Source organism: Syngnathus scovelli, chromosome 15, assembly GCF_024217435.2.
Source record: "Syngnathus scovelli strain Florida chromosome 15, RoL_Ssco_1.2, whole genome shotgun sequence".
In the NCBI taxonomy this organism is placed as follows: Eukaryota; Metazoa; Chordata; class Actinopteri; order Syngnathiformes; family Syngnathidae; genus Syngnathus; species Syngnathus scovelli.
Window position 1 is genome coordinate 3104808 of NC_090861.1, and position 11494 is coordinate 3116301.

At 45.2% G+C, this 11494-nt stretch overlaps 1 protein-coding gene and 1 long non-coding RNA gene across 2 annotated transcripts in view; one reads left to right on the forward strand and one right to left on the reverse strand.

Annotated features, from left to right (window-relative positions):
- Positions 1-11494, forward strand: part of LOC125982443 (uncharacterized) — a 42083-nt gene that overhangs the window by 4081 nt on the left and 26508 nt on the right. Inside the window, exons 4-5 of the long non-coding RNA XR_011088155.1 lie at positions 8133-8260; positions 11173-11364. This is a non-coding gene — a long non-coding RNA (uncharacterized lncRNA). The remainder of the gene's footprint in view (positions 1-8132; positions 8261-11172; positions 11365-11494) is intronic.
- Positions 413-5014, reverse strand: LOC125982274 (golgin subfamily A member 6-like protein 22). The gene has a single exon (XM_049742712.2). The coding sequence runs from the start codon at positions 4997-4999 to the stop codon at positions 761-763; it is 4239 nt and encodes a 1412-aa protein (XP_049598669.1). The 5' UTR covers positions 5000-5014; the 3' UTR covers positions 413-760.

Sequence of the window (11494 nt, forward strand, 5' to 3'; positions counted from 1 at the left end):
AGCACAGCCAAAGTTGTGGGGGAGACAAACAAACAAAGGAACGGAACAAGGCAATGAATTAAAGGAGCTTACCGAGAGTGCTCCTTTTCCGTTTTCCCAGCCAGTCTTTAAAAAGTTCTTCCCCATAAGCGAGGAAGCGCGGCGGGTGCGAGAGTTCGCCCCGCCCCGGGGGTCGTTATCCAGACTGCTGCGGTTGAATGGGCCGGTCCGTAATCGTGGAGCTCAGACGCCCCCTGGCGGACGACTTTAGCAGTGCAGCTTTCTCGCCGCCATGACGTCACTATTATCTCGTCAAACATACCCTCTCCTTATATGGAATTATAATGAGGAACTTTTTGCTATGAATGTTCATAATTTGGTGAAGTGGATTTATTGTTTATTTCATGACGTGACACGATACATGATTCAAATGTGCAAACAAGATGATATAAACATGGCAAGTCAAGTCATTTGTCATACTCTGGTAATATTTCCACTCATGTGAGGCCATGTTGTTTGCCTCATTGTAAGGCTGCCTACCCCCTTCTTGTCCTCCTTTTTTGTCCTCTGTCTTTTCTTCCACTTTGTTTTTCCACCTCCTTGTCGTTCCACCTGTTGTTGTTTCTACTTCTGCTCTTCATCTTGTTGCTTTTCTAGCTTTCACCTCCTCTTTGCTCCTCTCATGTTCCTCTGCCACCTCTATCTGCTATTTCTCTAACACATCCTGCTCACCCGTGAGTCTCTTTCTCCTCTCTCCTTATCCACGGCCACCTCCTCATGCTCACTTCCCTGGTTCTCCTCCCTGCCACTCTGATCTCCCCGCCTGACTGATCTCTGGGGTCTCCATCACTCGATTAGCCCTCCTCCTCATCGCGACCAAACTCCGCTTGGCCTTCTTCCTCCTCCTGGTGGTCATCCAGCGCCTTCTCATTGCTCTGTACCTCCTCCCCCTCATGACCACCCATCGCCTCCCGTTCTCTCTCCTTGACCTCAACCAGCGTTCCACCCAAAGCCTCCTCAGCGCATCGTTCCATCGGCCCACGGGCGCCTCCTCAAAGTCGCTCTCCTTGTCGTGGTCGCCCATTGCCTTGGTGTTGCTTTCCCTCCCCATCTCCTCCTCAACGTAGTTCTCATCGATCTCCATGGCCTCCTCCTCTTGCACTGCCCCGGTGTTTGTCTCCCTTTCCTTGCGGTCGTCCTCCTGCTCCTCCTCCTCTTTCTCCTCCTCCTTCTCCTCCTCCTTTTTCTCCTGGCCACCATCTTTCTCCTCCTCGTGATTGCAGCCCTCCTCACCGCCATTGTCGCCCTCGCTGTCACTTTCCTCCTCGGTGTCACTGTCGTCATCGTCCTCCCCCTGGTCCGTCTCCTCCTCTTCCTCCTCGCTGTCCGTGTCATCCTCCTCCTCATCGTTCTCGCTGTCCTCCTCCTCTTCGTCATCCCGGTCACTTTCCTGTTCGTTGTCTCTTTCTTTCTCCTGCTCGTCGCCGTCCCTGCCTTCCTGGTTTTCATTCCCTTCGGTTGCCTGCTCCGCCTCCCCCGCCTCCACCGCCTGGTGGCGCTCTTCCCCGTCTGGGTCATTTTCTCTCTCGTTCTCCTTCTCCTCCTCTGGGCCACTCTCCTCCGAGTCACTCGTGTCTTCTTCCTCTTCCTGGTCCTTCTGCTCATTCATGTTCTCCTTCTGGTAGCTTATTTCCTCCTCCTCCTCCTCCTCCTCTCCATGCTCCTTCACATGAGGACTCCTGTTTTCCTCCTCCTCCTTTTCTCGATCATTCTTTTCTGCCCCCTCATGGTAACAAATCGTCTCGTCATCCAGGTTATCGTTTTGCTCCTCCTCCTCCACCTGCTCACAGTCCTTCCCACAAGACATTTTCTCTTCCTCCAGGAGAACGATCTCAGTTTCCTCCCTCACCCAGTCAATCTCTTCCTCTTGCTCGTTGTCTTTCTTCTGCCTTGCCTCCTCCTCCTCCTCCCCCTCATCTTTCTCCTTGCAACTCTTCTCCTCCCGGTCGTTCTCCTCACCCTGGTCTCTCCCCTCGCTCTCCTCCTCTCCACTCTTTTTCTCTTCATCTGCGTGGTCACTCTCCTCCCGCTTTTCTTCTTGGCAAACCATTTTCTCCTCTTCAACATCTTCAGCCCCTTTCTCCTCCTCCTCCTTCATCCCCTCTTGGGTGGTCCTTCTTTCCTCCCCCTTTTCGTAACTCCTGTCCTCCTCCTGGGTCCTCTTCTCCTTCTCCTTGGTGCGATCATTGCTTTTGCTCTCCTCCTCCTCCTCTTGGCTGCTGCTTTTCTCCTCCTCTTCCTTCTGGTCCTGATCGCCCACTTTGTCTGTTTCAGTCTTTTTCTCCTCTTCTTCATTATCACTCCTCTCCTCTTCCTCCTCCTGCTGTTCATTCATCCCCTCCTGCTCCTCCTCTTCCTGACTGCTTTGCTTATCCTCGTGCTCCTCGTCATTCTGAGCACTGGCCTTCTCAAGCTCCTCTTCTTGTTGGTTCCTCTCGTCTCCATCCTCCCGGTTGCTCTTGTTCTCGTCCTCTTCACAATTGCCTTCTGTTTGCGCTCGCTCCCACTCCTGATCAACGCGACATTTCTCAGTCCCTTTCTCCATCCAGTCGGGTTCCTCCTCTTGGTCGTCACGCCTTTTCTCCTCCACCTCAGGCGTGCTCTTTTTCTCATCTCCTATGTAACAGCTGACTTTTGTCTCCCACTCTTCTTCCTGCTCGTGGCTTTTCTCCGCATCTTTGTCATCGCCTCTGTTCTCCTTCAGCCAGTCAATCATCTCCTCTTGGTCCTCCCTTCTCTCCGTTTGCTCCTGCTTGCTTTTCTTCTCCCCCTCTACGTGAGCACTCCCTTTCTCCTCCTTCATCCAGTCCATCTCTTCCTGTTGTTGCTTCTCCTTCTCCTGGTCACCCTTTTTCTCCTCCTCACCGTGATCACGCCTTAACTCCTCCTCCTTTTTGTCTTCTTCCTGACTGCTCTCTTTCTGGTCTTCAAGAGCACCGTCTTTGTCTCGCTCTTCCTCCAGCTTTCCATTCTTCTCCTCCTCCACCTCCTCACCTCTTTCTTCTGCACTCCCCACGTTCTCTTCCTGCTTGTCATTCTTCGGCTCATCTCCATGACCACTCTCCCTTTCCTCCTGCTCCTCCTTCTTCTTCTCAATATGATGAAGTTCTTTGTCCCCAGTCACCCAGCCAATTTCCTCCTCGCTTTGGTTCTTGCTTTTCTCTTTGTCAGTCCCGTCCTCTTCCTTCTGTTCATCCTTGTCCTCCTCAGAATGATCTCTCCCTTTCTTCACCTCACTGTCATTCCTTTTCTCCTCCTGCTGGACTCTTCTGTTTTCTACATGATCCCCCTGCTCCTCTTCTTCTTCTTCACCCTCCTCCTTCTCCTTCTTTTGCTCCCTTTCTTTCTCTTCTTTCATCCAGTCCATGTCGTCTGCGTCTCGGTCATTTCTCTTCTCCTGGTCACTCTTTTTCTCCTCTTTGTGATCTTTCTCTGGCGCCTCCTCCACTTGCTTCTGGTCATGTTTTTTCTCGTGTTGTTGCTCACTTTCTTTCTCCTTCTGGTCCCTCTTGTTCTCCGCTTGATGATCACTCTCTTTCTTCAGCTCCTGCTCACCTTTGTCCTCCTTCACCGGGTCAAGCTCCTCCTCCCGATCATTTCTTTTCTCCTCCTCCCGGTTGTTCATCTTCTGTTGATTGTCAAGATTTTCGGCCTCCGTCTCACGATCATGCTGTTTCTTCTCCTTCAACCAGTCTGTCACCTCCTCGTCATGCCTTTTCTCTTCTTTGTGATCTTTGTCTTTCTCCTCCACTTCCTCTCGGTCACTCTCGTTGACGTCTTGGCGATCACGCGCTTCCTTCTCATCCTCCTGGTTTCCCGTTTTCTCCTCACGATCACTCTCTTTCCTCATCTGCTTCTCTTCTTGATCGCCTTTTACCTTTTCTCCGTGATCATCAACCTCCTCTTGCTCCATCATCTCATCTTCACGCTCGCTCTTTTTATCCTTCCCCAAGTCGGCGGCCTCCTCCTGTTGGTCATTCCTTTTCCCTACCTCGTCCTCTTCATCAAGACAATCTTTCTGCTTCTTGGATTCCTCCTCTTCCTCTTGGTTGATCATGTTCTCCTCCTCCTCCTGCCGGTCAGCATTTTTCTTCCCCTCAACTTGCTCACTCTCATTTTCCTCCTTCATCCGGTCTCCCCACGCTTCCTCCTCATTGTAAGCCCTGATTTCCTCCTCTTCCTGCTCACCCGCTTTCTCCTCCTCGCTGCTTTTCTCCTCCACTTGGTCGTTCTTCTTGTCCTGGTTACTCTCCTGCTCCAGGTCCCCCTTCTGCTCCTTTTTCTCCTCCTTCTGCCAATCAATTTCCACCCCTAGGTGATTCTCCTTTTCCTCACTGTCACTCATTTTTGCCTCCCCTGCCTCATGATCACAACCTTTGTTCTCCTCGCGTTCCTTGGCTTTCTCCTCCGCCGCGCCAGTTCCTCTCTCCTCCCAATGTCTCTCCTGTGTTTTTCTCTCCTTCGCCTCCTCCTGGCTTCCGTCTAGCAAGACCTTTGCCTCGCTTCCAGACATTCCCGGTGCTTTTGAGCGTCTCACTGAAGTCTTGGAATTAGTGGCAAATATTTGACGTTGCGCCTCCTCCACACACATCAGGTAGAACTCCAGCCAGCCGTCACGGATGCAAATCGCGTGATGGCGGCGTTCTCCCACTCGGTAATTCTCCCGGAAGCGTCGCACTTGCAGACTCGACAGGCAGGAGGGTATTGGCAGCTTAATTTTACTCTCCATTTGGCGTGACTCCGCGTCACGCTGTTGCTCGCCGTAACGAGACTCGGTCTTCTTTGACGCGATCGGGTCAGCGCATTGCTTACTGGCGGGTTCTGTGTGCATGTGTGTGTTTTTTTTTTCTTCTTCTCTCTCTCTCTGATCCGGCCAAATTCCAGACTTCCCTGCCTCTGTCGACGGCAACTTTCCTGTCTCATAAAGGACGACAGGGCCATGATGTTTGGCGATGATCATTATGACACGTGGGAGTAAACAAGTATCGTGATTGTCAACAATTGTACGTTGGTTATTCCCGAGGCAATTTCACGTTCTGGAACTTAGACTTGGCAAATCAGCGTGTGACCCATTGAGCATTGCTAATAAGAGTGAGCTCAGTTTATTTCCCAGTTGTTTGTATTCTTAAAAGAAGTTCATTCTTGTGTGTGTGTGGCTTCTGTGAATATTGGCAGTGGAATCCAAACAGGCTCAAAGCCAGCAGAGGATCCATACAGAAGCCATTTTTAGTTATTGATTAGCTGTCAGTCTGCACTGGCTAGGTTTAGACGAAGGAGGTTCAAAACGTTTTAAACAACAAAGATGAAAAAAGTCAAAAAAGCAACAAAAAAAATGTCCATATTGTTTATTTTATCTATTAAGGTGGGGCACAATTGTAACCTGATTTGAACCACAAGTTTACATGCGAGCCAAATCTGGACCAGATCTGGATTCAGATCATGTATGGGGCAAATATCATGGAAGAATATCGCTATATCTTAGACACAAAAATGTTGGTAAACGTTTAGTTTGGATCAGACTTAAATTCAGAGCAAGTGGAAATATACATCGCACGGTGTATGTTTGTGCTTATTGTAATGATCCTGTTCAAAACGCATTGGCATCATCCTACCACCAGAGGGCAGACAACCCGCATATCCCTGCAACATCATCAGGGTCTGGGGTGGAGAATCATTTTAACATTGCAATTCATTTTCATTTAAGTTTTAAGAAATGTTCAACTTAAATCGAGCCCCACCTTTTTATATTTTTATTGAAATATTACTCAAGTACATTTTATTTAGAATTTTCTGATCATAATACTACAAGTGGATTACAATGCTTTTTGGAGAGGTGAAGTAAAGATCAAACTTGATTATAGATACTAAATCGAAATTGTGCATTTTGAGCAGCTGACCACCTCCGGGTTCAACTCCCCAATCCTCAATTTCACCTTTTCTGCAGACTGGCCTCTTGCCTGACACTCATCACTGATGAATCTGGACCGCCGAGACGCGCAATTACTCGGGAAAGCCCAATTTCTATATTTTCATTGTTTGGACTATGTTCCCTTGAGAGGATTTAAATAAGGTGGAATAAATTTATGAAGGTGGATTATTCCATCAAGGGGACATTTGTACCAAAGGACCCCTTAAGCCTTGCTGTTTTTATTAATTAGCGCAGAAGGGAATGGAAAGCGGTTGTGAACAAATGAGCTGCCGTGCGTGATAATACAATTATTATTCAACCAGCACGATCAACGCAAACTGATTAAAAATATTATACTGGACAAACTTCATTTTTAGTTTCATGCATACGCTGTAAGAACAAAAGGGGCTTCCCCACATATTCAAAAAAAAAAAGTTTCCCAAACTAAATGTCCCTTGTCTCCCGACATAAAGATAGAAGTAAAAGCTGCTTAACAAATCGTGTTCAAGCAAACAACTTGCTTCCTTTGTTGTTTCTAATCATTTCTATTTTCCAATCTAAATGACTATTTTAGAACCCGAAAAGTTTTTTACAGTGTAGTCTCATGAAAAAAAATCTAAGCAATTTTTAATTTAAAAAAATTGTAATCTTATTACATTCATATTGCAATTAGAGTAAACTATTTTTGGAAAAATTGAAACAATACGATATTGAGTCCTTTTTTTTTAAATTATTTTTTAGAGAAGAAAGTTTTTATGTTTTTCACGCAATTTTTTTCAAGGGAACAAAGGGTGTAATATTTAACATTAGAACCAAGTGGTGAGGCAGCTAATATCATTCCCAAGTGCTAAGTCATGATTCCGGCCACCCGCCAACGTCTGCCAATTAGCATGTGTGCTAAAGGTTAGCATTAGAAGCTTGACCTACTTGTGTGCTTGTGTGCTGTTCTTCAACTTATGTTTTCCAACCCCTCCAACCTAATGGAGGCGAGTATTGTTCCGCCACGTCAGTTCGCACTTGGTGTTAGCTTGGCGCTCATTAGCTGCTGATGTGTCCTACTTTGTCTTTGCCATGTAGGCACGTTAGCCCTAGCATGTGCAGTGTGATTCCAGGGATGTAACCGTGTGGGGCCAATAACTTTTCACTTCAACAGATTTTCAAGCACCAAATATTGCTTCTATTACGTCAATAAAATAGTATTTTTAAAATTGTTCTTAATCAAGAAAATCATTTGTTGGAATTCAATGATTAAAAGTTGCAACAAAGAGTATTTTTTTTGCAAAGAACACAATCTTATGAGAGTTTTTCTTTAATAATAAAAAAAAAATGTTTTCTCAAATAATTTCGGCAAACTTTATGCGTTAACTCTTATTAGGTGGTCAACCCAGACAATGCGTCCAATTAAATCAAAGCTTTGTATCCCCAAATCCTTGACTCGACCGACCTCCACATTCGTCTTACTTCCTTCCTATGTCGTTTATCGTGTTTGCGGTGGGCGACTAAAAGGAAGTCGTTAGCGTTGCGTACTTATATAACCGCGCACACGTGCACGCGCGCGCACACATACGCAGCATCCACACAGCAACGTCAAAGGCGATTACACATGTCGTTGATGATTCTTCTGCCCACATCGCGGCGAGGGTTGCGTAACCCAAACAAAGCAACATCGCTTGTGCCATTTATGTTGTCATATATGCACGTACAGTATGTTTGTGTGCACATTTCTCCTGGATGCAGAATTTATAGCAGCATCTCAGACAAGTGGAGCCAAGATTTTGTTTTGGGGGAGAAAAATATATATTTTTTCCCTCAACAAAAATAAACGAAACTCTTGCATGTTCATAGTTTCAAGGAGAATTTCTTGGCTGGGTCGCCACATGCCAAGGTTAAGGAGCATTCCAGCATCCTCAGTGTTATGTTTTTGTAAACAAATCAAGGCGTGAAAACACAAGCATGGTGTCGGAACTTCACGATCATACTTGCCAAACACGTCGTCATCAGAACCCCCGGCGTGGAAAAGATTGTCTCTTCTTTCCCATTCCCCCGTGTGGGAGCCAGCCTAAAAGAGAAAGAGGGGCGGAAAAAGGGATAAAAGTCTCCCTGTGGTAGACGTGAGGTCAAAGCAAAGTTAGTGTGGAAGAGTCAATGTGGACTGACTGTTGGATCTTTTGACTTTGTCTTACAGGAAGCATCTCTTTCTTATTTGTTCAAAGACTCCGCATCGACTGTTCTCGCTATCGACCGCGCACGCGGCAGACGGAGTCGTCCTAATTGGATCCCGCGTTTGTGGAAGAGCTTTCACGCGTTCGGGAGGTGAGAGACACTTCTTTGAGGTTTTAATTGCAGAAATATAAAAAAAAATATTTTTTTAGAATGTTAAATTACACTCATCCATTCTGATGTTCCCCCCCCCCCCCGCTTCCCGTTTTCATACATAAGTTGTTTCAAAAAAGTGAATCCCTATTAAGCAGCACGGGTAATTCATAAACAATAAAAGCCACAAGGAAAATATTAAGGTTCACCTTTCAATCATGCAGTCTATCATCGGAAGAAAATTGTTCTTTTAAAAAAAAAAAAAAGTTTCGAAATGGCCATTTTCTACTCATCCTTCAAGGACAAACTTATTCTGAAGATCCAGTGCCACCGAGTGACCTTTCAAGGCTCCCTGAACAAAACTTGTTGTCATCTTGACATGCATACAAAACACATCAGTACTAATCTGATTTATAATACAAAAATATGTGACGTGTGCAAAATCAATGGCGGACGACCTTTGCATGTGCACCATTCTGTGAAGGTCTACAAGTAATAACTCGCGCCAAGGACTGTTCAATCAAACAATGTGCTATTGTTATTCTATTGTGTAGTCATACGTACATCGTTCAAGAAAATATACACTATGAACGGGACACACCGTGAGTACTCGATCGATTTTAATAGCCAAGAGGCTGTGATGTCTTATATTATCTAAACTCGTAATCTATTTTTACCCCCCATTTTTTTTTCAATATGATTAAATAAAAGCAATCTTCCTCATTGGAAATAATGGATAATAAAACTAATTAACCCCTACAGACACTAAAAAATGTTTATGAAATAGAGAGTAATATCTAGATGAAAAATAAAATGAATACAAATAATGAAGTGGGTGAGAACACATTGTCATTATACCCAATATTTTATTCATGATTAGAAAAACTACACTTTTCTACCAAACAACTTTTGCCCACACAATCTCACTTCTTTTCAAACCTTTTCGCTTTCACATTGGATAAAACTCGCTTTTAAATAATCTCACGCCGGCAAAGAAAGAAAAAAAAAAGTAACAATGGCGCATTGGAAATGAAAAGTTTTGAGGAGCGCCGACATCAACCATTACCTTTTTTTTGATCGTCTCCATACACAATTTGTCATATTTGATATGCCGCGTGCACTCCCGCCCCTGCAGTCACACAATCCTCCTTTGACGTAAATTGCCATTTTCATTTTTAATTTTATTTTCAATGCCCAGACGGCCCTCAGAATTTTACCTGCAAGCAAACTGAAATTACATTTGACCATTTTACTTCATGCAACAATGTACTTTACTATTGTAGTTAGTTTCACGGTTGGCCTAGCAACAGGAGTTTTGGTAGGCAGCACTATCATATCAAACAAAAAAAAAATATTTTGGGGAAATTCAGCCCCAGAAGCTAGTTAGACTTGGCAGTGTGACATTGGCTAGGCATGTCTATCAAGAGAGCATACATTTGAAAATATTTGCGCTATTGATCTGTCATCCCGCGCCACATAGTCCAAATTCAATCGGATTCTTCCTTCCACATGGGATTTGAACTCCTAAATATTTGACGATTAGCAATCATAGCTTTGCATATCATTCAACATGAATCCAAACTTTGCTCATAACCTCCCTCCTAATGAATTGGACGCCGCACAAAAAGAGGTGCGATGACTCTTTATTTCCACACAATAAACCGCCAAAAAATTATGCAGTGAAAAGGTGGCCGTCATGGGGTCCACGTCAGAGGAGCGTGGCGGTGCCAACACCAAGGGCCTTTCAGAAGGGCCGCTTTTCAAAAGTTCATCCATATTTCATGTGAAAAGCTCGCGCGGGGACAAAAGGCCGGGGTATTAATTCAATGCACGGGGCGCTAATTAATTCTCTTAAGGGTTTTAAAGATGCCCACGTGTCGATTCACCCACTGTGAGAAAAACGCAGTCAGCAAAGCTACGCCAAATTGAGCCCAAAGTAAAAAGCTAATGACTTAAAAACTTATACAGCTGGATCAAATGTCAATACAGTGGCGCCTTTTACTTTCTTTGCATTCTAATCACGCCACGACTGTATGTTCTTAAAAAGATGAAAAAAGTAGCGTGCTGATCACCCTGAATAAATATTATCCTGTTGTGAATCACATCAAATTCCTGTCCTAACTTCGTGAAGTCCTCTCTCTCTCTCTCGCCATTACACTCCCTCAAACTCTGCTTGAACTTTGCGATGACTCATGAAATAGTCATAGCTCGTCCTGCGTCATTCACTCAAGTTGCAGCCAGAGTGGACAATATCGGAATGTTAAAAAAAAAAAAAAAAAAAGAAAGACGTCACTGTCGTTGGAAGGATGAGAACTTCAGGTGTACCTAATCAAGTGTCCAACAAGTCCAATCACAACAAGTAAATCCAACATTGGGTGAATGTTAATCCGCCTGGCATTTGTCTCATCATATTTGCAGTTACATAAAGCAGACTCGGTCACAGTCGTGAACGTGTGTCCTTTCCCTCAAATGAAACCCTGCCGTATTGTTTGGACCAAATGAACTCGCCGATTCAAACCGGTTCTTCTAATTCGCCCTATAAATCGTTAATCTGCGCATTAGACGCAATTAAAGTCGAAGATATGAATTTATTCATCCACCCGCGTCCTCTGTCACGCTCTTGACCAAGCTCGAGATCATTCACTCCCGACATAACTGCATCACTGTCGGGCGCTAGAAATGTGCTTTTACTCACAGAAAATTATTTACGACATTAAATATTCCCATACGTAGTTAAGCGAGTAGGAATATCTATCACAATATCATAAAATCATTGGGGAGGGGGGGGGGGCTGCCTGTTTTACTGTGATCCTATTTCAATGTCTCCAGATGAAGCACAAGCAGATGAAATATTCCAAATGAAGTCCAGGGCAGGCTTGGATGGGTTTTTATTTGATCGAATCTTTTTCCAGGCGGCGGCCCGTAACGAGACTCGCATTATCAGGCGAGCCTTTGAACCCGTCACATCACGTCCGAGCGCATCACGTTCCACACCCCTGGTCCGTGTTTTCGCTCGGAGTGTCCTGCGGGCATCCGGGCGCCGCACCTGTCGGAGAATTCGTGTCAGTGAACATCAACCGAGAGCGGCGGCAGTCAAGCGTGATGTAAGTACTTCGACACCCCTCCCCCAAAAAAAACATCCCTCACCCAGCCTTTCCAGTGGGAACGCGACAAACATTTACCTCCTCCCCAAAAATGAATAAAAAGCAGAGGCTGAGAATGCTGATTAGGTTG